Source organism: Notolabrus celidotus, chromosome 5 (genome assembly GCF_009762535.1).
Source record: "Notolabrus celidotus isolate fNotCel1 chromosome 5, fNotCel1.pri, whole genome shotgun sequence".
NCBI lineage: Eukaryota > Metazoa > Chordata > Actinopteri > Labriformes > Labridae > Notolabrus > Notolabrus celidotus.
This window is the reverse complement of record NC_048276.1, coordinates 31,353,588-31,379,698: the sequence shown is the minus strand read 5'-3', so window position 1 is coordinate 31,379,698 and position 26,111 is coordinate 31,353,588. Positions and strand designations below refer to the sequence as shown.

Here is a 26,111-nt window from a genome sequence, read left to right as displayed (position 1 = left end):
TCTCTGATGTCTTAGAAGGTTCTAGAGCTACGTAGTGCAGTTGTGAGGTACTTTAATCCCCTGTAGCTGTGGTGTTGCACGTATAAGAGAATGAATTTCTAGAATCTTCTATTTGATGCTTTATATTCTGGAGCTGTGTTTGAGTTTCTAGGATGCTTCTGTCAAAGACTCCTTGGGAATCATGTTTTTGTGGGGTTCTCGAGACCCCTGTGGTTTTGGAATTTGCACATCTATGAGACTTCTATCACTCTTTGTCTAACGCTTTGTGTTGAGGTCAGACTAGACTACACAATCTTTTTGCCTCTTCTGATGGTCACTGTCAGCTTGGGCAATCACAGAGCTATAAATTCATGCGATGACTACCCCTACAGACATGACTGATCACATAATGTTTTTTGTTTATTTTTTAATTTAATTACAAAATCGTCAACATACAATATATCGACAGCAAACATTAGAAACATGTAGAAAAAGAACAAAGCCTTGGCTTCATACTGCAGAGAGAGTAGGTGGCTTGATTGCACATGAGCAGCAGGTGAGCAGACTTGACTGGCAGCAAGGAGAGTTGATCCATGTCCAGCTCCAGGGGGACTGGGAAGACAGACAGAACATGCAACTATACAGGAAAAGGAAATGGGGAAGAAAGGCAGGGAAGTTAGGATAAGGTGAACATAACTTTAAAGTTATTTTAGTGGATATTGGAGAGGCAGAGGCAACCAAGCTTGTCTTCCCGTCGGATGACTTGGAGCCACAGTTTTCCTACTTGGCTAAATTCAGCTTTAGATTTGGTTTGTTTTCCCCCTCATTGTGAACTTGATGTGGCGTTTTCTGGGATGCTGACTATATCTGTTGTACGGTATCATAACTGGACTTGTGGAATACGCTGTAAAAAAGTTGAGTTTAGAGGTAAGAATTCAAGGTTCCTTCAACCTTTGGTTTTTAAATTCCGGAACTAAAGAGGAACATGTGTTTTGCTGAGTCGGAAAAACAAGCCATTTTCCTGTTTGGGGACTTGGCTGATTCCTGGAAGTTCAATATTTTTGTACTTAAAGGTCCTCCATTTACAGCATTCAACAAAATGAGCTCATAGTTTTCTGACTTTCATCGTGGAGCTGTTTATGTGTTCATCTGATAGAGAATGTGACTTCACATCAGATTTACAGCTCTGAGTTCTTCAGACATTCATTACCTAAGCTACATCAGGTCAAGAAAGGGAGATTCACCCTTTAAAATAGATCATGAATTATTATCATCAGCTACAAAGCTATGTTTGACTTCACGGCCTCAGCCAGGCAACAGAAAGTACAGCAATTCAGTAAAATGTCATCCTCTCAGCCCCTCTCATCTCTGGCTGTCACAAAGGGACAGTCATAATGGTTTTGAATTATTGTAATCATTCCACCACTGGCTTTCATCAAGGTAGAGAGCATTATTAATAATGCCACAGCCAATCATTATCATACAACGAAAGGATGAAGGGTTGAGATCAGTTCTCGGTGAAGTACCATAAAAGTTGACATGCTCTCATTTGATTTATCTCAGTTTTCTTCAATGATGTGCTGCAGCATTCAGTCATGGATGAATCATGTTGAAATGTAGTAGAGTGAACCATCTACTGAGTGCAGTCTCATATGTATCAAACAAGACATCAGTGTTGTATTGGTCTTTTCGCCTTATTTCTGGAACTACTTTTTCAAAATTTCCAACTACTCCTGGCAGCTCCTGACAATTTTTACCAGCTTCCTGGTCCAGCTCCTAGTCCATAACGAGCACCTGGAGCTACGTCTCATTCCTGGTATGTATGGGTAAGACGTGTGAGTGATTTTTGAGGAATTATTCATGTGAAAAATATAAACACTGTGCTGGGTTAAATTCTCTGGACTTTTAAATTTCACATTTCTGTCCATGTACTCTTTTACTATTGTTGTGCTGCAAGAGTTGGAGACTGAGCAGCATGCACTATGATCCAATGACTCCTATCTATGTTTACATGTAACCTCTTTGGCATGCTTTGGGTCTACCAGGGGGTCTCCTCCCTTTTGGACATGCATGGGAAACCTCAAGGGAAACTATCAGAAGGCTTCCTGAACACTTCAACTTTCTTCTTTTCATGTGAAGGAGTAATGCCTGGCTCAGCTCCCTCCTCGCCAGGATTTCCAAGACAGTCCAGCTGCAGACCTCCACTCTCAGCCGGCTTAACGGCTCCTGCAACGTGAACCGGAAGCTCACCTCCATCGTAGGACGGAAGTGATATAAATCTAATCTTTGCGGTCTCAGCCGTCTGATAGGCTCCTCCAGCTCCTCCTCTTCTATCGTGCATAAAACCTTAACACAAATTGCACATGATAAAATATGCCTGCCAAACGTAAAACGTCTTGAATGTTTAGATATCGTAGCATAAGACAATCATTTTTGGACAGTTGGGATCACTTTAATCACCATCATATAAAAAAACAACAAACTAAATAACCGTAAAATAGTTATCATGATACTGACTTAAGTTAACATATTTCACCTTCATGTGCTGCATATAATATTAAATGAATCATGTTGCTGTGAATCTTCAAACCTTGAATTGATTCTACTTCTATCCTCGTTTTACGGTTAAAACAACAATGAATGTAAACACAGAGGTTGTAGACTGTAGCGCAAATTAAACAATTGTGTCTCTCTGGAGGAAATGAAAATGGTTACACCAAACGGAGGTGCCCACCAAGTATGTTGTGTTATTGATGACTTGCATTTTAAACTTTGTTTTTTCAATGTAACACTGTTGAGGAATCAGGTTAACCAAGGTAATCAAAACAAAGAAAAAAGGGGTCCAGCTGCAAACCTCCACTCTCAGCCGGCTTAGTCCTTACTTCACTTCCCTCTGACAGTAGACGGGATCTCAGAGGGAAGCCTGTGTGAGTCAGCTGAGAGTAGAGGTCTGCAGCTGGACCCTTCTAAGGATTTCTGGTACATTGCTGCCTCAATGGCAGAGGGGTGTGTGTCCCTGTGAACCCAGCAGCTGTGTTGTTGACAGTACAGACTAGGGCTGTCCTAATGTACCGATAGACAATAACCATCTTTAACATAAATGAAATAGTGATACTGTGCTAAAAATAAGCATATGGTCGTAACTATTTACGCTGGTTTCCATCAACCATAAAATGAGGGTAACATTTTTTTTGGCCATGATAATATTGGGGGCGAAATCTGGTCCAGACTAAGAGGGATTCACTGGACCCCTACGAAATGGCTCAAGGGTAATGAAGTTACCTAGAGAAGAGGGGCTTGCCATTGGTTGAGGTGCTTATTCAGTAAACGTGGATCATATCATGAACCAGGAACGACTTACCGTTGTTTCTCTGAGGGTTGGAGGACTCGTTAAACAGAAGCACATTGCTTCTTGCACAGAGTTAATCCATTATGTCCATTATGAACATACTTACATCCTGGAGGTATTCAGCAGCAAACTCACCACCATGCAGTCACTGCACAGATACAGATTCAGACAGTTCTTATGTTCTGCTGAGTTTGAGACAGGACAGCCAGATTAGCTTCAGTCGTGCCTAAAAGATATCATACATCACGATCGGAGCAAGACGTCAATCATGTTGGTAATTTGTTGTTCGTATGTAAATTTCATCAGTGTCCTCACACCGATGATTCAAAGATGAACAGACATCACAGGTTCACACTTTCAGTAAAATATTTCTTGGCCTTGCGAAACGATTCGCGCAGCAGCAGATGACTAAGTCTGAAGACGAACGATTCAGCACGGAGAAGAAACACCTTGATGATGATTCAACCTGTGAGGTTACATAAAGAGAGAGAGAGAGAGAGAGAGAGAGAGAGAGAGAGAGAGAGAGAGAGAGAGAGAGAGAGAGAGAGAGAGAGAGAGAGAGAGAGAGAGAGAGAGAGACCATTCAACAGTGTTTCACAACTGCAAACGTGCACTGGAGTTATGAAAGATCTGCTGAGAGAGAGAGACAGACTGCTCAGTGCTTTTCAGTAACAGCAGTGTGAAGTCCTTGTGTGTTTTTGTTGTTCATCTTGTTTTGTGTTTTTGAATAGATTTAACATCATGAGACATTCTTGTACCATGGACTGATATACCCTGATTTCTTACTCATTAATCACTCCATTAGACAACTGGTGCATAGTTTTATGTCACACATAAATCATTAATACAAACATGAAGCTCATTCAGTTTTAATTTTTTTTTTTTCTTACATAAAATTGAGACCCAAGGTGCTTTGCTTACTGGTTAATTTGCACTCCCCATGTACAGAGACCATAGTCCTTGACGCAGGCAGCCCAGGTTTGATCCCAACCTCTGGCCATTTACCTCATGTCATTCCCCTTGCTTGCCTCATGTGCCATGTTCTATCTACTGTCCTATCTGCTCATTAAGGCATAACAGCCCAAAAGAACGATACTTTGTACATCCAAACTTGTCCGAATAATCCACAAAGTGTCTTCTGTATGCGACACATCTGCAAAAACTAAGTAATCGTGGTTTCAACATGGATGCCATGTCAAAAGTCGATGAAGCCAAGTCGGCTTCACTCTTTGAACCGTGGATACTGATTTTAGCCTTCAGCTCTTGCCCTTTTATACTTTTGGGTATGTTTCACCACATCCCTCCCGTAGTTAAGAGGTTGCGTTTTCAAAGTGAACATCATGTCGTATTGAAGATGCCTTGAAACTAGAGATTGAAACCATAAAGTCATTAGGAAAAGGTTTACTGAGGTTATGAATCAGCTGAAAACGCCAGATTATCATGAATACAGTTGAACATATGTTTATCATTAGGAGTCGCCCCCTGTTGGCCATTTTAACGCCCTTCTGCTTTGGCAACTTTTGAAACTAGGGGACAACAGGGACAACCTGATCACACACACGTCATATCATATCAATCTGTGGAAATAAGTGTTGGCACATTCCCCCTTTGCATGTTGACACTGTGGTAAAAAACATTAGTGTGCTCTCAGGCTGAGCTTGACAGTGGGGGAGTAATGACAGCTAGCGGGCACAGGTGTGAGAGCAGCCGGAGGAGCTACCAGACCCCAACCATCTCTTAATTCAGGTGGACACAGACAGGCTGAACAGGGATCTTAAAAACAAAGCTTTTCTAACTGGTGGTGAGTTGTTGGGCGGAAGCACCAAGGAGTGTGTGGAAGACACTAAGGAGGCAAAGATGAATAGAATGAGCGAAACCCACTGGGACACTTGGAAACTTCTGAGCAAGCTTACGAGCAGGAGAGAGCCTTGATGCCGATGTTAGCTGACACGAACTGGCAGGAGTCAGAGAGCAGCCACTGTAGAGGGACAGCTGTGTGTAATTACAGTGACACCTCCACAGACCACAACTCCAGACATGGCAGCATAGAAATGAAACACAACACTTCACAGCAGAAATCCAGGACCATTGAGGAGGGTCAGCAGAGCGGCATCATCAAAGAATCTGACCAGATAAGAGCCCCTCTGAGTCCTTTTGCCACCCATCTGCACTGATGCTCCTGCATGCATCAGTGCACATGATGAAGAGAAGGGAGGTAAGGCTTGCACTCTAGTGGTGAGACTGTGGATGTGGTCAGGACAAGCTGATGAAGCAAATTACATTCAAACATCCCTCTTTTTTAGAAAAATATGGCTGCAAGAGTTTTGCATAGGCTTATGGCTTTAATACATTTTAATATAATTAATTTGATATAAAAATCTTCGCATCCTCCACACAAGATTACCTCTCACCATTTTAATAACTTATTCTGTTTGTAATTACTTTAAGTGTAGTATCTTAGTTTATTTTAGTGGTTTAATGTTTTAGTGTTTTATTGTCTTAGTAATTGATTTTATTTTAGTGAGTTTTAACATCTTATTTTACCTACAGGGTTTCCTCATTAAGATATCATGACAGCGTTTCCTCAGTTCATTCGACAAAATTATTTTATGTTTCTTGTTTATTTTTATTAATTAAGCCGTCATTTTTATCAATATTATTTTTTGCATGTATCATATTCTTAACCCTACATATGGATTGTGGGGTGGGTTTGGGGGTTGGGACTGGGATGGGGGGGTCTTCTTATTTTTTTCATCTTTGAGTTATTCTATTTTAAACATTTTTTTATGTACAGCACTTTGTGTTGTAAAGTCAGTGTATGAAAAGCGCTTTACAAATAAAGTGTGATTGATTGATGAGTCTGATTGTTTATACTTCAGCATTTCATACGATTCATTCAGTTGGGGCTCCCCCTGCTGGACACCAGAATTAATGCATGTTCCGTCAAACATCAGCATTGGTATGTTTCAGAAGGATTTCAGTTTTACTGGACAGCCAAAAAAACCCCACCACTTTTAGAAATGCAAAATCATGTATTAAACAATATTGTATTATTGTTTTTGCATGCAGAAACTAAACTAGTCTTAATCTTTATTTTTTTTGTAAGCAAGAGGTTCTCAAATTAAATGGGACATTCATAACTCATTATATTAACACACCGAAACCAATTGTGTTTAATGTAGGAGTTTTATGAATCTTCTCTTAGAAGGATCTTGTGACTGCCTGCAGCAACTTGTGTTACTTTGCAAAACTTTGGAAATTATAGCTCATAAAACATTTATTTTGCAAAGTGACAAATAACATGAAGCACAGTATTGTGATGCCAAATAAACACTATATTTAAAAAGCATCTTGTCCTCCTAAACTCAGGGTTTGAAATGTGCACCTTTTTCATATTTCTTGAACATTGTTGTGAGGGAGAGCCTCAGCTTCATGAGGTTAGGGTTTAAGTTATTTCACTCACACGTGATGCTCTGCCCAATTAGGCCATGAAAAAGGAACCTGGAGCTGACCTTGATGTCAAAAACCTGAAGCCAAACTCTCGTCCTGAGAAACCCGAGCAGAAAGTACACGTCATCCTAGATGCAGGAGATTAAAAAGTTTTATTGAAACAGCATCATGTCACATCAAGACACAAATTCAGAACAAAAATAGTCACGGTCATGCCACCTTTTTACATTTGACTCATTATTTGAACATTGTAAAACCTTTATACTGACACTTTAAAACATTAGACTCTTTTAGATGCCCCTTTTCTGTCTGTCTGTATTCCGGCGGGGTGCTTAGTTTATAATGTTTGTAATGTATGGATGATGTGCGATGTGAAATCAACCTGTCTGTATGTCATTTACCTCCCCCTTTCACAGACTTATGTGAGCATGAGATGTAATTCGTTAGTAGAGAGACTTAGTATGTATGTTTAGTCTCATTTGTGCAAGACCACAGCAATGATATACTGAAAGCATGGAAGCCTTGTTGGCTATGTATAAAATATAAAATGAAACCACCTTATACTTTCAAATACGTTTCCCCTTCTGTCAGGGCTACAGCTGAAATGTTGTCTTCAACCACTAGACACGCCACATATGTGATAACACTTCAACATAACGATCTGCTGATGAAAGACTAGTCCATGAATGTAAAGCCTAGACTGCACTTTGAACGTAGCCTTACCTCCTCTCTTCACATCCAGATCTTTATTGAAACAGTTTTTACAAGGGAAACAATCCTGCAAATCCACTCAAACTCATTCAACTTCTACCGCTGACAAAACGCTATGCATAGAAAGTACTCTCTGTGCTTTCAAGAGAAAACTACATGATGAATATACAGCATCTTATTATTTATAATAAGACACAAATCACCACATGTTTGTCTTTTTAAGTGTTTTCTGGGGCGTTTCTCAGCTTTTTACATTACCTGTAGTCAGAAAAACATACTCTGTGTTAAAATAAAGTGAAGAAGTTTTTCCCTGTTTATTATAAATTCATTTCTTTCCCTTAAATAGTAGACCCAGACTTTCTCTGCATGATACAACAATTACTCCTTCTACTGTGTTTACAGTTAAACCAGCAATGCATAAAAAGTTAACACTGTTCTCTTTACTTCCAGGCCTGAGTTGAAAACCAGAAAGACGATTTTTACAAAAAGTAGGAAATCTGCGTCAGTCCTCTGCTCAGACAGAGTCCCAGCGTTTTGGCAGTGGTGGAGAGCATAGGAGAATTCCTCAGGTTACTGCTCGGTGGATTCAGATTTCCTCTGGATGTGAGAGATCTCCAGGATGGGCATCAGAAGCTGGAAAGCGTCCTGGATGTAAGACGCACTGTTGGATGCCTGCAAGGGAAGAGGAATCATCACACAGGCCAACACGAGGTAAACAATAGCTCAATGTTATTCTGAGACGTCCATGTGTGTGTGGTAACTCTGGAACAGGAACAGAAGCCTTATAGCTAGAGAATATTTTACTGAACATGCTCTTTAGGCCCTTTTCAGACTTCATAACCTACTTCCTTCTAGAAGGGAGGTTTCTTTGATGTGAAATAATTTCACTCTGCAAAAATGCAGAACCAAAATTTGACCCTCGTCAATCAAACGAGATGAAATCACAAACACTTTTTAACTTAAAAAATAAAACCTTTTCCAAACAGAGTATAGACCTTGTGTGTGTGTGTGTGTGTGTGTGTGTGTGTGTGTGTGTGTGTGTGTGTGTGTGTGTGTGTGTGTGTGTGATTGTATCACAAACCTCAAGAAAGACTCCCGTTATCAGTGGGTTGAGGACTTCTCCCTTCTCGTTTGACTGTAAGACAGAATATGTATTGATGATGAGATAACCATCAGCTCTCAGCAGTAATAATGTCAATAATAAGTGAAGCAGTTTAAACATTCAAAGTGCTGAAGGTGCAGGAAAGCTCTTAAAATAAGTGTGACCTTTGAACAGATCATAGACACATGGGTGTGGGCAAACAGAAGGATGAAGTGACTTATAGAGGATAATAGGCCAATTTATAGACTGAATAGCTGTTATTCATGAACTCAAATTTTTCCATAGTGAGTAACCTGACATTAAAAGCAGTATTTTCTTGCCCTCTCCGGTTGAAATGTTTGTCTGTTCAACACTGACATCCAAAACTTGCTCTGATGCAACTTTATCTACAAAAAACAGTGATGTCAAGAGTCAGAGGACAGGTCAGAGGCTAAACAAAGGTAAGCAAAAGTTATTTTTTTTGGAAGTATTGTTCAGATATTCATTAAAATGTTGGATGTAAATACCAACAAAGTTTCAGATTTCAGCATGAACACGAAAGTCGCACAAATCATGACATCTCCTTTAAATTTGTCGTTGTATGGGTTCTGAAATGCTGAGGGGACCTTAAAGAGACAGTAACAGAAATGGGTTCTGGAATGCTGCTGAAGTCTTAAAGAGACAGTAACATGAATGGGTTCTGGAATGCTGGGGAAGCCTTAAAGAGACAGTGACAGACATTGGTTCTGGAAAGGTGAGGAAACCTTAAAGACACAGTAACAGAAATGGGATCTGGAATGCTGGGGTGGCCTTAAAGAGACAGGGACAGACATTGGTTCTGGAATGGTGAGGAAACCTTAAAGACACAGTAACAGAAATGGGATCTGGAATGCTGGGGTGGCCTTAAAGAGACAGAGGCAGAAATAAAGTGTTTCAGACAGGCTGGTGTCTTTGAAACCTCTCATTTCAGCCTCTGAGATGAGTGAAGAATTTTTTTTTAGATGTATATCAGTTAAAGCTACAACAGAGCTATCAGAAGTACAATATAAAACCTGAAAAATAAGCATAGAACAGCCTCTTTAAACAAATCACTGATATCAAATAGAGTCCAGAGAAATAAAGACATGAACCCTAAGTAGGAATGAATTGAAAATTGTCTTTTACAGGTGCGTTTAACTGCAAAGAGGCACTTAATAATAATAAGATGATTCATTTTCAGGTGGTCTTTTCAGCAAAAAGTATTTGAAATAAGATAACATAGACGTCTTTGATTTACTCTGCTAAGGATCATCACACTTACTCCTGTCGTTGTCAAGCAGGAGGTGAACTTCTTGGAGAGCAGTGAGATCTCTTTACACAGGGTGACAGTTAACCTGCAAATAAAGAACAGGAAAAAAGACAAAAGAGTTGAAAGGGTGGATTTCAAAAATAGTGTGTCATCACATGATCAAAAATAGAATCCACGCTTACTGTGATAGGACCCCGGCCTCTGTGCTGCCGTTGGAGAAGAGGATCATCTCAGCCAGTTTGTGGAAGAGTTCGATGGAGCGAGCTGTGAGTTCAGCCAGACTTCTGATGGCTGCAGCATGGACCTCCTGACACACACACACACACACACACACAGACACACACACACGATGATTACATCACATGATAGTTCGTATATTAGGTGTTGTTGATGATTATAATCAGCATACCTCTACAGAGAGTGCTTTCTTTGAGTCCTCTTCGCTCTCCTCCTCTTCCTCTGCTGGTTTGGACATAACATGGATCTGGCTGCAGGCGCTCTTACAGGCCTGTTTGAGGACAGAGACTGTACTGTTAACATAACATGAACATACAGTGATCTATATGGCCTGGATTTGTGATGGTGCTATATTTGTCTGCCACATGATTAAAAAGCATCCTCAGCAGTGGAGCTTGCAGCACACACACACTGAACAGAAATGACACAGGGAGAAGAGGTGTACCTTGTTGAGTTTGTCAGCTGTGGTATTGATACTTAGACCCTCCAAGGCCTCGGTTAACTCCTTCTCAAACTCTGAGCCGTCTTCATCTAGGATTCAAAACATTCAGTTAAACATTTTAGACATCACATCCATCTGTTGATACGTTTTGTTTGTTTGTTTTTTTAACCTTTCATCTCGTCCACCTCCTCATCGTCAAACTCCACCAGTGAGAAAGCGTCCTTGATGAGATCGAGCTCTTCTCTCAGCTGAACCCGCTCATCTCCTGATAGAGTGGTCAGCACTGACTTCACCTGCAGCACACACACAAAAAAAATCTGATTTAACACATCCAGGGAAACTAGGAAATATCTCATTGTGTTTTTTTACTACCTCGCACCTTCGACTCGCTCTCTCGGGACAGAATCTCCAAAGCCTCGAGGTGGGACAGGCCCTGAAATTCATCAAACAGCATCCCATAGTGAGCGACCACCTTCTTCTCTGAGTCTGAGCCGTCTGTCTCTGCTGACTGCAGCTCTTCTTGCTCCTTCGCCTCCCTCAACACCTGAGACACAGAGTGAGATGACAAACAAGAGGGAAGCAATGCAAGAAATCTGTCAGACAACCAGGAGTTAAACTAGTTAATGGAGATTTGATATGTGTGTTTGGTTTATTTGTAAGCTTCTAAACAGAAAAGTTAAAGAAAAACTACACCTTGAAGTCAAATCGTTTCATTTATTTAGCTTATATTGGCTGATAAGACCATGGCATAGAGTTTTTCACCCTTTCCAAATAACTATGAACATATTTAAGATCCACTAAGATCCCTAGTTTAATCCAAATCTTTCTGTAGTTTTAAAATATTTGTACCTAAAAGGATTAAAGTTCACTTCAGAGACAGATCTGGTAATAAACTACAGTATGTAATCTTTACTCTGTCCTGCCTTTGAGAGATGCCAAAGATGATGTTGACTGATAATAATTGTAAGTGTAAATGCAGCACGTTGAGCTCATCATTAATACAGCTGATCCCAACCTGCTCACCTGAGACAGAGTGGCGTTCCTGTTCAACATCAGTCCCTTTGTCTTCTTAAAGCCAGGATCACCTTCTGCAATCACGTCCATTGTCTTCTTTCCGATGAACTCCAGAGCATCCAGACCGCCTGTTAGCACCGTTTTCCCCTGATGGGGGGAGCAGAGAGGAGAATTTCAGATCCACCAAGTAACGCTTACAATTAGAGGACAATCCACACAGATAATAAATCTCTACAGACAGGCACCTGCTCGTAGGTGCAGCTGACAACCAAAACAAGACAATGTTTCAATTCAAGTTAATGTTTGCATCTCTAGTTGCGAGGAATATTTCTTCCTACTGTGTTCTGGACGACACTGGTGAGCGACGACAGCATTCCCATAGCACCCTCCATCGCTGCTGATCCCTCTCCAGCTACTTTGTCCGGCTCAGTGCCGGCTTCACCTGAAGGGAGACACAAACACAAGGTGTAAGAAAAGATCAGCACAGTACGGAGGAAATACATAATCTTAAACAAATTACCACTAGAAAGGCCAGAATTCCATTTGGACTAGAAAGGCCATGAGAGGTCATTTTGACTGCCAGATACCAAAGTGTTTGATAAATACCCAACATAGAGAGTGATGTGTTTATTGTTTAAAGATATACAGTATATTTATATATAAGATGAAACTTTACACCGCTTCCTCAGCAGTCATCTCGCTCTAGAGCTCTATAGAGTTGTCTAATTTTCTCGGTTTCAATTCAAAACTTTTCAAATTGCTGATGTACACTAACTAACGGCCGATCTTTAAGTTTTATAGAGACAATGATAGTTGCAACCAAGAGGCACATGCCCAGCGTGAAAATGTATCCATCTAGTTGCAGCAGTCATTATGACTGTTTGTTGCTGAAGTAGGTAAAAATAATCATATAACTGTTGCCTTTTGTGCAATTTTAATAAATTACATTTTAAATACGCAAACACACAACTTCAGGAAAATTCAGGAACCGTCAGCACTGTGATCTTTAATTTAACAAAGTTACACTACATATAAATGTGCAAACTGTCAAAATGATCTCCATGGCAATTCTAGTGTTAACTCAAACTGCAAAGTACTGTTATAACACAACATACAGTCCCGCCTCACCCTGCTGTTTCTGCTCTTCCTCAACGTGTGCAGAGAGTTCAGTTGGACTCGGGATTCCCAGCGACGTCTCTGCTTTCTCTATCACCTGTGTGAGCCCCTGACCTGGATGGAAATCAGAGACCACTTTCAGACATAGACAAAAGTACACTAAGGCATCCTTATCTAAGCTGTGGTGAAAGTAGAGCTGGGCGAACATTTTTCATATCAGTTGATATTGATAATTTTCACGATAAATATCAAATTATTCTTTTATATCATTTTAAAGGCAGATTTTTATTTATTTATTTTTTTCTCTCCTGACTGAAATTGAAATAGCCAAAATATCTTAACAAATAAAGTTTAGGGGCCTTTCTTGTTGAGCATGTTTTCACTCTGCTTGAGCCGGTAGGTTTTGCATTTTCTTCTGTGTTGCTGTCCCTCCTTTCAGCTGTATTTACAAATGTCCAAACATCCTGCCTACCTCTTACCCTGCGACATGATTGGCTGTTCAATGCTGACTTCTTCTTCTGTCTAATTTTGAGTGGGAACTAGCGTTTTAGACACACTCCCTTTCCAGTGGTTGGGGGGTGTAATTACAGGTTTAAATATTTCAACGTTTTACCGTACATTTGTTATATTTATATTGAGAAAAATAATATCGCTTTAATTATCGTTATCGTTTTATCGCCCAGCCCTAGGTGAAAGATGACCTGATACAGGAAATCTGATGGATCTATAAAGCTTATAACAAACACTTTTACTGTTCTGCTTTCTTTGTTTCAAACAAGGCAGGCTCGTCTGTAAGTTCTTAAATCAGATAAATAAAAAGCCGAACCTAGAAACTGTCCAATGTTAATGCTTGAGTTGGTCAGGTGATCTGTGAACTCACCCACAGTGGCCACAGTAGCTGTTGCTGTGGATATGATGGACTTGCCCCAGCTGCCCCAGTAACCCCAACCACCCTGTGCTACAGTAGACTCAGTGGGAGTCTGAGGAAGAGGACAGGAGGAAGAGGAGGGAAAGAAAAGACAATCAATGACTTCTGTACACAGAGACATGATGATCTGTGGTGTGACCTCAGGTCGATACCTCGTTGGTTATGAAAGACGCGCTGCAACTTTGCAACTGTGCAACATGAGGCCAGGAGGTCAGCAGATGACCATAAAAATAAACACTTATACAACCATGCCTACTCACACTGTGCAGACATAATCAAGACCACAAATAAGAAAATCATTTTGTACCAGAGTTAAGTTTCCTTTAGAGCAACACTGTGTTATCTAGAATCAATATTCCACATGTCATCGTGACTACCTTTGCAGGCTGCTCCTCTACTGTCGGCGTCTCTTTAACCTCCACTGCTGGTTTGGGCTCCGGTCTCCTCCTGGCTCTCCTCGTCGGGGCGACATCAGTCAAGGTATCAGGGGGTGTTGGCGGGGAACTGTCGGGCGTTTCTGCAGGAGAGGCGTCCTTACTCTCTGAAGCCACCTCTGGAGCTTCTGCTGCTGTAGCTTCACTGTCGGACATCTTTAACGTCCTAGTGCATGCCTTCACAGAGAATAGAAAGAAGGATATACATTATTTATCAGTGGGGTCAATATCCAATAAAACACAGCATGCAGTGTGGTGAGTTATTGTGATATTGACATGTTTAAATGCTTACACGCATAGCTAGGAACATAAACACTAATCTGATAATCTGTCTGTAATCACAACTGAATACAGACAGATTTCTCTGTTTGCCAATTTAATCAGCCCATATTGACCTGTGACAGATACAAAAACAGCATATATTGTAATGTATGTGCAGATATAACACCTTAATAAAACATATTAATGTTTTACAGTCTTGATTTAAGCTACTAAGGAGAGCAGTCTTCTTTGCATTGTCATAGGGGGGCAACATCAATCCTTATAGATCAAAATTCACCACAGTGTCTGCCAAATGTGTTAAATCTGCATCCCTGTTTATAGCAGAAGTGTTTTACTTTTCATGCTCTTCTAAATATAAACTTAAAGGGGCATTTTTGAGTCTGGAGATGGGGTGTTTAAGGAAAATCGTCACATCTTTCTACTGGTTGTTCCTCTTTTCATCCCAGGAGTTAGCCAGGGAATGGTAGTCGACCATGCAGCTGTGGGTTATCAGTTGTGGCTGGAAGTAGTGATAGTTTCAAGTCCAGTCTGGGACACAGTGGCACATAATGGGTTCAACTCAAGCAAAGACTATCTGTGTGTGTGTGTGTTTGTGTGCAGCTTTACAAGGCACACGACATGGACAAATAACAGAACATGCTGTACACTTGAATAGTTGTAAGTTGTATGCTAATAATACACATACAAGCAAGGAACATGGATCCTAAATATGGCATACATGAAACAGACCCTATATTGAGACTCTTCAATCACATTTTATTATAGGAGTAGAGCAAATTTAAGACTCACATTGTTATTATTCGTGCCTTCTGATTGGCTACTTGTGGACTTTACGTACGTTTTTTGACAATACAGACAAAAAGCATTATAGTTCTCTAATTAATATTTTAGTGATTATTAATAAATAGATATAAAAACAACACAAAGTCAAGACAGCTTTCTACAAACTCACCTATCTCCTGTCAAAGTCTTGATGCTAGCCGAGCAGATAACGTCCCCCCTCCTGCTGACTGTTTCCTCACTAAAATCGAACACCACAGACTTTATCTTCGTGTTTATCTGATCGCTCTTCTGTTTCTACGACTTAAACTTCTTCTTATTTTGCAGTAAATACTTCACTGGTTGAGGTTTAGTCGCTCTTTTTGTTCACTAGGATTAGCCACGTCACAGATTGTTTTCCCAGACCACGTCCAACGTCACCCGTCACTGTGAGTCACACGTTCCGGTCAGGACTTTCAAAGTAAAAGCCGCGTAAAGATACTTGCTATTAAATTGAAATTGAAATTGCATTTAAATGAGAATCTTCACCGGGATGAATTACAAATTATTCATGTGGATTGGTTACAAAATACAATATTACTCTAGTCTCTCTGTACATTTAAGTTTCTCTATCGCCTTCTCCTGGAGGCTTGGTGACTTTTTGATTTTATTTTGAAGGAGAGTATCCAATAGCACTGTCGGTCACCTTCATCTGCCGTTGGGTAACTTGGAAGTTACCGCAATACTTCCGGGAACCGTCAAAATAAAATCCCTGTACCAGTTCAATCCATAGGTTCAATCCGTTCAATCGGATTTAAAGCTGCTGTTGGTAGAAATGGTGTAAAAAACTGTACTGTTTTTCTGCTGGGTTTGGAGAAAAGATCATAATACCAATCGGTACTCATCTGTAAGAGAAGTAATTTGAAAGTATGGCAAAATCTCTGTTTTCCAATGCCTTTGTATCAAAATAAATGTAAATATGAATACAATAAATACAACATTATTGTACTTTTCTGTAAATCGATACAAAAATGCATTCTACTTTAAATCAAAATGGGAAAAAATCAATGTATAATATAGAATAATTAAGAATCAATTTCGTGGAAAAAAAGCTTGCCCCTTCCTTTAAAAAAAAAGTGTTTACTCATGTTTCTGTTTTTTCTTGGAATGATAATACTGATAATGTATAATTTATCTTATTCTCTTGAGATAAAAATCCTGTTTTTTAAAAACAGAATCAGCTATCAATGCTTGACACAAATATGTGTGAATAATTTTTTATTATTTTTATTATTATTTTAATAATTATTATTTTAACCATTGCTTTAACATTCATTTATCTTATTTAATTACATTGATCATGATACAGAACTGGATGAATAAAAATGACTACATTAATTTTGATATGATGAAGTATGACGTAATCTCTTTTATTGAACTTCGATGGGACAGATTTTTACCACTCCCGACGTCATCAACCCAAATCAAACTGCCAACAAGCCACGCCTACTCAGTCACACCTGAAGTAGGAAGTGAACAGGAGCGAGAGTGTTTGGGTCGTAAAAAATCACACGGTTAGGTTCCAGCCAGGTTTACACGAATCAGGTGTTAAAGGAATATATTTGAAATCGATCAACTCACGAGGATTGGGTCCAGTTGTTGTGGTGGATCCAGATTTATTTTGATGTTTTGGTCGTGTTCCGAGCAGCAGGTGGGAATCAGTGACAGGTTGTGTGAGATCATCTCCCTGCGTTAAAATATGCTTCATTTGTCAGCAGTATAGTTCAAATCAGGTTTCAGTGTTAAGCCTACCATGATGAAACAGCTATTGAGATTATCTATTGTAATTTTAGAAATTAAGCCTTACTAGAATGTATAGTTTAATTCAATTAAGTTAACAATTAGAAACATCTAACCTGCTAGCTTCCTTTTAACCGTGTTCCCTCGAAAAGTGGTGTAACTTGTAAGCAGTTATTTTCAAAAGGACATAAACACTGAGCTAACTTCTGTGAAAGGTTAGAAAGTTAAAGCTAAAAGAAATGCAGTGCATGCCTTTTGCTGTCATCACATTTTTGTGATGGGGGAAGGTGAAAAATGAACAGTGGTAAGTAGAAGTGGATTAAAAAAGGATTCAAACAAAAAAATGTAACTTTCAGCTCTTGTTTGAATTTCAAAGATATTCCTGCATTGAATTTAAACAGGAGATTCCCTTCTAGATCAAGATTATAGAAAAGTGTTTACTGGGTTTTGCATGAGCAGTAACCGTTTACTGTTCCTGTTTTGCAGGTTTATCCCGTCTAAATGTGAGCTGAGGCCATGACTCCTTTCAGCATGGAACACCACCTGCCACACCTGCTTCTTACAGCCCTGCTGTTTGGCAGCTGTACAGCACACAGTGCTCAGAGTGAGACCGAGAGATGGCCGACATTGCTGGCCAGTGTCCTTCACAGCAGGAGCATTGTGGTGAAGGAGGGAACCAGCATGGTGATTGAGTGTAATGTGACCAGAGGCTACGATGACATCAAATGGTACAACTCTAGAGGAGCTCTGCTGGGAGAGGACACAGGTATGAGGAGGAGGAGAGCTTGTGCTCCGAATAAGCTCATGCACAAGTGGGACTTTTTTGAACACCCACTGTAGCGATTTTAAATTTCATGTTAGCATAAAGATTAAAAATAAAACTAATTTTCATGTCTAGGTTATTCTAAATTGTTATATCTCGAGCATTTACATTTCATTGCCATATCCATCAGGCCCTTAATGTTTTTAGAATAAACAATATATAATTAAGAACAGATCTAACCAACATGCTTAATATTTTAACCATTGTCCACTCAACTCTCAACTCATTTTTACCTTTCATACATTAAAGCATGCAGCCCAATGTGCTTCACAAAAGAACAGAGACAGAAAACAACAGCAACAGATAAAATGATAAAAGGCTAAAACAAGATAGAGGAATGTGATGTTAAATACTTTAAAAATAAGAATTGAATAAAATCAAGTAAAATAAAATCAATCGATTAAACAAAATCTAATAAATACCAGAAAAATAAAATCTAATAATTAAAGAAGAAGATAGAATTAGATTGCATAAAAATAAAATAAATAAAAGATAATTCTAAAACAAAGGTCCAGCCATGCATCCATCCACACTTCCATAAAGCATAAAGAACCACAATGATGATTGTCTTCAGCTTCATTGTGTTACCTCGACAGTTGAAGAAATGTATAATTAATTCATCATCTATCATGGTGTAAACCTAAACAGTGCATTTTGAGGTTTTTACTCTCAATATATTAATACTTGTGAATTTTTTTCACAGGAAAACACATTAACAGAGTAAAGGTAACTACCCCGATTGTTCAAAACAGTACTGTTAACAGTGAAGCGATCCCAGCTCCGCAGCCCATGAGGCGAAATTTCTTTGAGCAAGACCCTGGATTGCTTTGTGTGGTACAGCCAGCAGTGTATGAATGCATATAAACAAGCTAACTTAATACACATGGACACTTTTAATAGAGCATCCACCGCCGTCAGTGTGTGAATGGGTGAATGTCACATGTATTGTAAAAGCACTGTAAGTGATCAGAAGGCCAGGAAAGTGCTATACAAGTCCAGACTGTTTACTTTTTTAAGAATAAAAAGAGGGCAGATGGTAAGAGACAGTAACATATGAATAAGATTTATTATATATTAGATTCAGGTATCACGAGTTAACACGAGTTAAGAAAGTACAGCAAAGCAAACATTTCCAAGAGTTTAAAGTAGGGTCGGGCGATAATTCGATAATGGTAACTATCGTGATATAATTTTTCTCAATATACATTTAACAAATGTTTGATAAAAAATTGATATATTTAAATCTGTAGTTACACCCCCTAACCATTGGAAAGGGATGATGCGCTAATGTAATGTGTTATTTGTTTTTAAAAGAGGCATCGCCTCTGTCTCCTGCCCAGGGACTACAGATGTAAATTAGCTGCTAGATAACTCTGGTAAAACTAAATGGCTGTACACTGTCCCTGTTGAAATAAACAAATAAATAAATAAATGTGCTTTAACCGCTAGTTTCCACCAAGCGACAACCTCCGGTCTCAAAATATGAAGCCCATGCGGAAGTGTTATAAACTGAAATTCATCGAGAATCCGCTTGAGGCTGGCTACAGAAACACTGGAAACCACATACACACCAATTAAAAAAATACTTTTTTGACTTTGCAGCAGAAATAAACATGTTTACAGCCTGGTACAAAAAACAGCTTGGCTCTACAATTTCTTTTCTAACGCAACGATTCAGAAGATATTATGATTATGAGTTTTTGCCCAAATAAGGACATGACTGACTTGACTCCCGGACGGGAACACATAGCTGTCTGCTAGGAGGCTCAAACTCCGCCTCTTTACGTCACACTATGCCTGGTTCAGTTCCTCCCTTCCAATATGCCTCCCGCCGACGATTGGCTTCAAAACAGCGCTCAGGAACTGATGGGTGACGTCACGGATACTACGTCCATTATTTATACAGTCTATGGTTCCCACTCAACATTAGACAGAAGAAGAAGACGGCATTGAACAGCCAATCATGTCGCAGGGTGAGAGGTAGGCGGGCTTAAAGATGTTTGGAAAAAAACACATTTCCCCCAAAGACCTGCTTCCTGTTAGCACTGTCATAAATGATGGAACAAGAAGCTTATCAGAGAACTACATCCAGATACAAGATAACATACCATTTGGTTTTTTCAACTTTCACTCAGGAGCAAAAATTTGCCATCAAATTAAAATGAAAAAATGATATGATATTTATCGTAATAATATACTGATATGAATAACATCTTTTCAATATCGCCATGCTTGAAAGAGGAGATTTCAAAGAGGACACTGAGTATGCCTGCCTGAGTTTCACAGCAGTGGATTCTGACCTGCAAATACCCGTTCACCTCTTGTGACCAGGCGAGATTAAGGAACCACAAGTAGGAACCTGCTTAAACCTCAGGCAGTGGTCAGGCTGGAGCTTTCAGGCATTAAAAACAAGCAGTGAAATTGAAATCTACTCTAAAACTCACAGGTAGCAAAGGGCAGCGAGTAATACAGTCGCTTCCCTTTGAAAAATATGACATTCAGCATAAAAAATACTGCAAAGAGCCCTGGTCTCTCTCAGTGATTTACCACAGTGTCATAAGTTCTTATATTTTCTTATCACTCTGCTCCTGCTTGGTACTATTATCAGTTTATTGCTGAGTCAGTTTAAGCTGTGCTGTCATGCATAAATCAGTGAACTCTGACACGACAGTGCAGGAGAAGTTTTTGAGATAACACTGCAAGACAACACGATGATACTGTTTGTATTTAGTTATTGTTATTGAATCTATTCATGATGTTTGAAACCATTTGTCTTATAAGTTAGTTGGTTTTGTGTTTTCTTTGGAAAGGATTCAAATAAAATAATCTACTACATGAGAAGCAGCTGTTTGGCCTGTGAAAACGTTCTAACTTAGTGATGCAAATGACAGTTTTGTGATCTGCTCCTAATTAAAAATACTTAACTACAGTTTCCTCTGCATGAACTCACACACTCTGCAGCCAGAGCTCTCACTGTCATGTCGTTTTGTGTTTTCTGACTGAAGGTGGGAAGTGGCAGATTCAGGAAGACGGCGCTCTGAACATCACCGAGGTCTCCTTCGAGGATCGTGGAAGCTACACTTGTGTCACCTCTGGCAATGCAGGACAGACTAAAAACTACACCGTCATTCTGCGCGTGGCCCACACTGACAGCGGCCTGGGCCTGTACTACGTCTGCGTCTGCCTCGTAACTTTCACCATCACCATGATCCTGAACGTGGCGCGGCTCTGCATGGTCAGCAGCCACCTGAAGAAGACTGAGAGAGCCATCAATGAATTCTTCCGCACAGAGGGCGCGGAGAAGCTGCAGAAGGCGTTTGAGGTCGCCAAGCGCATCCCCATCATCACCTCAGCCAAGACGCTGGAGCTCGCAAAGGTCACGCAGTACAAGACGATGGAGTTCGCCAGGCACATGGAGGACTTGGCACGGAGCGTTCCTTTGCCGCCGCTCATATTGAACTGCCGCACAACTACCATGGAGGGCGTGGAGACGGAGACCCCGGGGCTTCAATCAGCAGAGCAGGTTGGGAACAGACAAGCTATTGGCCCGCCTTCCTCCAACAGAAGAGGAGTGGATGAGGAGGAGGAAGGTGAGGTGTGTATGGCACTGCTTTCAGATGAAGGAAGAGAGAACATGGACATCCAAGTGTCAGTCCACACGGTTTCTGAGAAGGTCGGCGGTGAGATTTAAGAGGCTCTGTGTATAATACATCATGGCTCAGTCAGGAAGGAACTACTTCTGAAGTGTTTTTAACTTTGTTCACATCTTTAAAGTAAAATCACTGTAAAACTGTCTAACCCTGCATTCCTCATTGACCAGGAAGAGACTCATCTGATAGCAAAAATAATTCCTTACCATGAACCCTCTTTTTACTCGATTCATTACCTCAGTAAACATTCTCCTGAAGGGTTTAAGGTCTCAATTTCTAGTTTGAAGTCTTCTCCAGACAGCGTGATGTTCATTTAGTAAATTATGGAAACATTTAGCATAAAATAATGATGCAAAGATAAAGGAGGGTATGCTTTTGGGCATGGCTACATTGATCTGACAATTTACTACCAGGGTGAATTTATAAATATCTTGTTCAGCATTCAGGTGCACCAAAAGACTTCCCCTGGAGGTTTAAATTGAAGGATAAATATCTGGGTAACATTAAACTACACATGCACCTAGCTAACCAAGCAAGCAGTAGGTGGTAACTTAATGATTGCCAACCCCATCATCCTTATGTAGCTCCACCCGGTCATGGTATTGCATTTTGTTCAGCTCCAGAAAGCTGGATTGAAAAAGGCAAATTATCCCAACTGCAGTTCACAAACTAATCTGTGACTTATTCTGAAGGGACTTATTCCCTGGTCATTTAAATATGATTAATAATCTGATTCAATGACTAATATAAAGATAATAGAACACACAAAAAATTATAAATTGAGCACTTTTTATTTATTTGCAAACACAGGATCACACAGTCTGTTGGTAAATGATGTCAAATTGGTTTGCAGAGTGTGGCTACAGTCAGCAGAGCTAGCACCTCCAGCCTTCAGTCCTTCTTGCAGGGTTTTTTTATGGGATTTTATTTTTCATATGAAATCATGAAGCACATTACAAAAAAGAACACACAGACAAAAAGAAAAAACACTAAAGTGGGAGATATTGACGTATTACATGATTAATTTAAGTCGAGATGAGAAAAAACAAAAACATTTCAAGTCTCAGTCTATTCCACTTCAGGTAATTGATAACCACTCGTCGCCAAAATATGCACTGAGGGAGGACCACTTTTTGATAAAGTTACCTGGGGTTCCTTGTCGTACATTGGATAACCTCTCGTAAGGAACAATAGATGATAAGGAGACCAGATAAGGAGCTAATACCAAGAATACACAGCTTCAGATCCAATTCTTTTCGGATGCCAATACATTTCTTGATCGACCACATTAAGTGAAAATAAGTGGCTACTTGTTTCTGATATTTGCAACACAGAGCAGTGAATAAATCTTCATATTTATTCTGTATTTCAGGAGTCACATGTAGTTTATTGATTATTTGTGTTTCATGTGATTTAAATGAACAAGTAATTTTTTTTGGCACTGTACAGAACTTTACTCCACATCTGGTCCTCAAGCTGAACACCAAAGTCCTTTTCCCAGCTAAGTTTAATATCAATAATAATTGTATCATTCATTAGCAGCTGTTCATAAATGTGAGTTGTTACTTTCCTATTGAGTGTTGCTGCTTTTGTAATAAGGTTGTCAAAGAAATTAAGTTTTATTCCACTTTTATAATATGTGGTTGAGTTCAAGTAACTCCTCATTTGAAGATAATAATAAAAGTGTTTGTAGGTTAACATCCACATGCTTGTGCTGGTTCCTCATTGCTCTGGTGGAGTGGTTATTTGTCAGTTTAACCAGACACAGTCTACTTACTAGATCAACATACTGACAAACACCATGCTACAACACGCCATCTATCATCTGTGCTTGTTTACATCTGGGTAGTAGAGCTTTATAGCTTTATTGCAACATTGATTATCATTCAGGTTTAATATCTTCTAACTCATTGTTCTCTTCGGTAGAGTTTCTTCATCAGATAAGAGCTGCAGCTCATTTTGGTTTACTCTGACCATCAGAACAAACTTTTGTAGAGACGTACTCTTGTTTTTGTTTTGTAGATTGTTTCCTCTCGCTTCAAGTCAATAACAAGAAGAAGACTTTGAAAAAATGCCTCAAACCATGCCATGCAGAGTCTTGATTTAAATGTCTCTTCATCGTTGTGTTTGTTACTCGGGATAGTTGATCAAACATTACATAACCTATACGTTTTATTGTAACCATCCAGTTACTTCTGCTTTCAGATGCAGCAGCAGAACAACAATATAAATGTGATTATTAATTTTAAGTTGGAGCTGTATACATTCCCGCTGTGATGGATAACATCTGAAATCGTGCTCATAAACATGCAGGCATAATCTGTCATATTTTGGTGTGTGCATACCTGGATAAATGAGGGGCTTTTTTTATTCATGAAGAAGGTGATGCAGCGCTTTCCATCTGTATTTGTAACAACATTTGTGAGTTCTAACATGCTTAATAGTTAGATTAATAATGTGTGGAAATGTAATAGTTAATACAAATTTACTGCGACTTTCTCAGGTTTGTGTTTTGTGTAGAGGTTAACGTGTGTCCATGTGTGTGTGTTGAATGTGAAGTTTTTAGTCGAACAGATCAGTTTCTCTCAAAGGTCAAAAAGTAGAACAATGTGTGTTCTCTAACAAACCTCTAACATGTTTGCTGTTCGATCTTGTTTCAAGCACTTCAAGTCCTACATTTTTAGATCACCCTCTCAAACTACCTGACTAAGAGATGATAATCCAGATACAACAAAACTGGAAAAATCCTTGATGTATAGCTGTTCATTGTTGGAACTGTGAATTCATTACACCACAAATAACATTTATTTAGGTACTCTGGATTCTCCGTTGTACCGAAAAGCTGATATCATGCTTGTATTGTGTTTGTAAGTAATTCTCATATGTTTGAAGGTGTTTAAATATTTAAATATGATTCCAAAGAGTCAGATCACAGGGAGGGAAGTAAGACAACTGTGAATTAAAAAGAGCTGAAATAAATCCAATTGAAAACATGCAAAAGTTTGTTGCTTGACTTTGTTATGCTCCTTATGTAACACTGCTGTTGAGCCACTGGGTGGAGCTGTTGGGTAAAATATCTGTCCTGACAGTCAGGCTCGGTGTAGGTGCATTCACCTCTTCACTAGCAAGGACCACACCACCAACAGGATGTAATTTGATAATGATTTATTGATTTAATTGGAATAGTGATTCTGGATTTTACCTTGAATTTCTTGCTGTCACTGGTTTGGGGAAGCTTGAGAGGATCCGTTGTAGCTCCTGGGCACAACAAAACCCCCCTTAAAGAGCCCTATGTGAAGTAGGATAGAAGGAGGAAACTGGAGGGAGGGTGGGATGCGGAATCGGAGAACGAAGGTGAGGGGAGGGATAGGTTTGAATTAATAAGAGAGCTGGAAGAGGAGTGGTGGAGGTGTGGTCCTGTCTCTGAAACTCTGCTATGCAGCAACACTTAAATCACACCTAAAGGTTAGTTTGCAAGTTAAAAACTGAAGATAAACACTTGAGATCATTGTAACAGGACCAGAGGGACTGACTGTGAGGCGCCACCACATCTCTACTGTTTTCTGTGAAGCATTAGATATACAATAAGAGCACCGTTATATGTGGGTGAAAGTAGAAACTGCACTTTGTCTTTGAAGTCTTATAAAAGTCTACGGAGCAAAATCATTGTTGGGTTACAAACGAAACTCAGTTCATCCAAAGGAATTGGGAGAGTAAGTAAACAAAAGAGATCGGAATATTACAAAAATACATTGAAATTAAATAACAGTAGAAGTTGAAAAAAGAAAGACTGACTAATGAAAATATTCCAGGTTGAGTATCTATTCCATGCTTCTACAACTTTTCCTTTCGCATCTGATTGTTCAGCCACTTGTGGAAACACTTTTTTTTAATAAGTTTTATTTGGCTGTTACACCTTATTTTATAGAGGAGAGGACAGTAGATAGTGTAGGAAAGTGGGGGAATGAAATGCAGGAAAGAGGCCGCAGGCTGGATCCGAACCCGGGCGGCCCACTCCTTGGGCAAGATACTGAACCCTAAATTAATCCCGCCGTTGTTCAGTGGTCTGTGAATGTGTATGAATGCGATTAGCTAATACTGATGGTCCCTTACTATAGCAGCCTGTACCATCAGTGAGTGAATGTTGTGTGAATGGGTGAATGTGACGAGTAGTGTAAAAGAGCTTTGAGTGCTCAGAAAGACTAGAAAAGAGATATATAAGTCATAAAAGCCTACTTACCATTTACAAGAACTTTTTTTTGCACAAGTAAATACCTTGTGAACAATATAGAATAAATACTTTTAGGGACTTCAGGCGCTCTAAAGTCAGCCCCCTCCGCTGTAGAGTCTAGATTCTGGTGCTGGTGAAGGATGCTGGATGAGCTGAGGAGCTGGAGCTGGATACTGATTGGATTATAGCTGCAGGTGAGGTCGGTGCAGGGGGTCTGCAATGATCGAACTGAGACGAGGAAGTGACAGCAGAAGAGAGGAGAACAGATTTAGATTTTTGGCAGCAGCAGCAGCAGCAGGATGATTGGTCGATAGAGGTTGAAGCTAAATCTGGTTGGTTTAGTTCACCAGGGAAGGAAGAGAGAGAGAGAGGTAGGGAGAGGGATTGACATGAATGAATGAGTATGAATGAGCCTCACTGCTTAATAGAGCTTAATTTTCCTGGCTTTGTCACCCAGGTAAAAGAGGTTTTAAATCCAAAACATTGAACTTCAACATTCTTCCAAAATGCAGCAGCTAGGATTCTTACAAGGTCAAA

General features: G+C 39.7%; 2 protein-coding genes and 1 long non-coding RNA gene across 5 annotated transcripts; 2 read left to right on the top strand and 1 right to left on the bottom strand.

Annotated features, from left to right (window-relative positions):
* Nucleotides 1-531: 531 nt before the first annotated feature.
* LOC117812874 lies at nucleotides 532-2,676 on the top strand. The gene is made up of 3 exons (XR_004631282.1): nucleotides 532-906; nucleotides 1,720-1,795; nucleotides 2,025-2,676. It is a non-coding gene; the product is annotated as an uncharacterized LOC117812874 (long non-coding RNA).
* A 4,231-nt stretch (nucleotides 2,677-6,907) lies between these two features.
* fam114a2 (family with sequence similarity 114 member A2) lies at nucleotides 6,908-15,526 on the bottom strand. 2 transcript variants are annotated; one of them, XM_034684317.1, is made up of 14 exons: nucleotides 15,264-15,526; nucleotides 13,973-14,206; nucleotides 13,548-13,647; nucleotides 12,680-12,781; nucleotides 11,890-11,993; nucleotides 11,561-11,698; nucleotides 10,917-11,081; nucleotides 10,707-10,830; nucleotides 10,541-10,626; nucleotides 10,268-10,366; nucleotides 10,041-10,165; nucleotides 9,871-9,943; nucleotides 8,571-8,624; nucleotides 6,908-8,161 (listed from the first exon to the last, which is right to left on the bottom strand). In XM_034684317.1, exons 2-14 carry the CDS (start codon nucleotides 14,183-14,185, stop codon nucleotides 8,060-8,062), a joined length of 1,485 nt encoding a protein of 494 aa, XP_034540208.1. In that variant the 5' UTR covers nucleotides 14,186-14,206; nucleotides 15,264-15,526; the 3' UTR covers nucleotides 6,908-8,059. The 2 variants fall into 2 exon arrangements, with proteins under 2 accessions (XP_034540208.1, XP_034540209.1); XM_034684318.1 differs by having other exon boundaries at nucleotides 10,041-10,162.
* A 1,031-nt stretch (nucleotides 15,527-16,557) lies between these two features.
* On the top strand, nucleotides 16,558-23,047 carry LOC117812585 (microfibrillar-associated protein 3-like). Of its 2 annotated transcripts, none has more exons than XM_034683460.1 (3): nucleotides 16,558-16,781; nucleotides 17,357-17,636; nucleotides 20,699-23,047. In XM_034683460.1, the coding sequence occupies exons 2-3, from the start codon at nucleotides 17,387-17,389 to the stop codon at nucleotides 21,382-21,384; spliced, it is 936 nt and encodes a 311-aa protein (XP_034539351.1). In that variant the 5' UTR covers nucleotides 16,558-16,781; nucleotides 17,357-17,386; the 3' UTR covers nucleotides 21,385-23,047. The 2 variants fall into 2 exon arrangements, with proteins under 2 accessions (XP_034539351.1, XP_034539352.1); XM_034683461.1 differs by lacking the exon at nucleotides 16,558-16,781 and adding an exon at nucleotides 16,824-17,174 and having other exon boundaries at nucleotides 20,699-21,491.
* The last annotated feature ends 3,064 nt before the right edge of the window (nucleotides 23,048-26,111 follow it).

Excerpts from the sequence above, each read along its gene's own strand:
- fam114a2 (XM_034684317.1), bottom strand. The coding sequence starts at position 14,185 with ATGTCCGACAGTGAAGCTACAGCAGCAGAAGCTCCAGAGGTGGCTTCA. Across the intron at positions 10,166-10,267 it reads AGAAAGCACTCTCTGTAGAG|GAGGTCCATGCTGCAGCCAT; the intron begins GTATGCTGATTA and ends TGTGTGTGTCAG. Across the intron at positions 9,944-10,040 it reads GAGGCCGGGGTCCTATCACA|GTTAACTGTCACCCTGTGTA; the intron begins GTAAGCGTGGAT and ends CTTTATTTGCAG.
- LOC117812585 (XM_034683460.1), top strand. The coding sequence starts at position 17,387 with ATGACTCCTTTCAGCATGGAACACCACCTGCCACACCTGCTTCTTACA. Across the intron at positions 17,637-20,698 it reads TCTGCTGGGAGAGGACACAG|GTGGGAAGTGGCAGATTCAG; the intron begins GTATGAGGAGGA and ends TTCTGACTGAAG.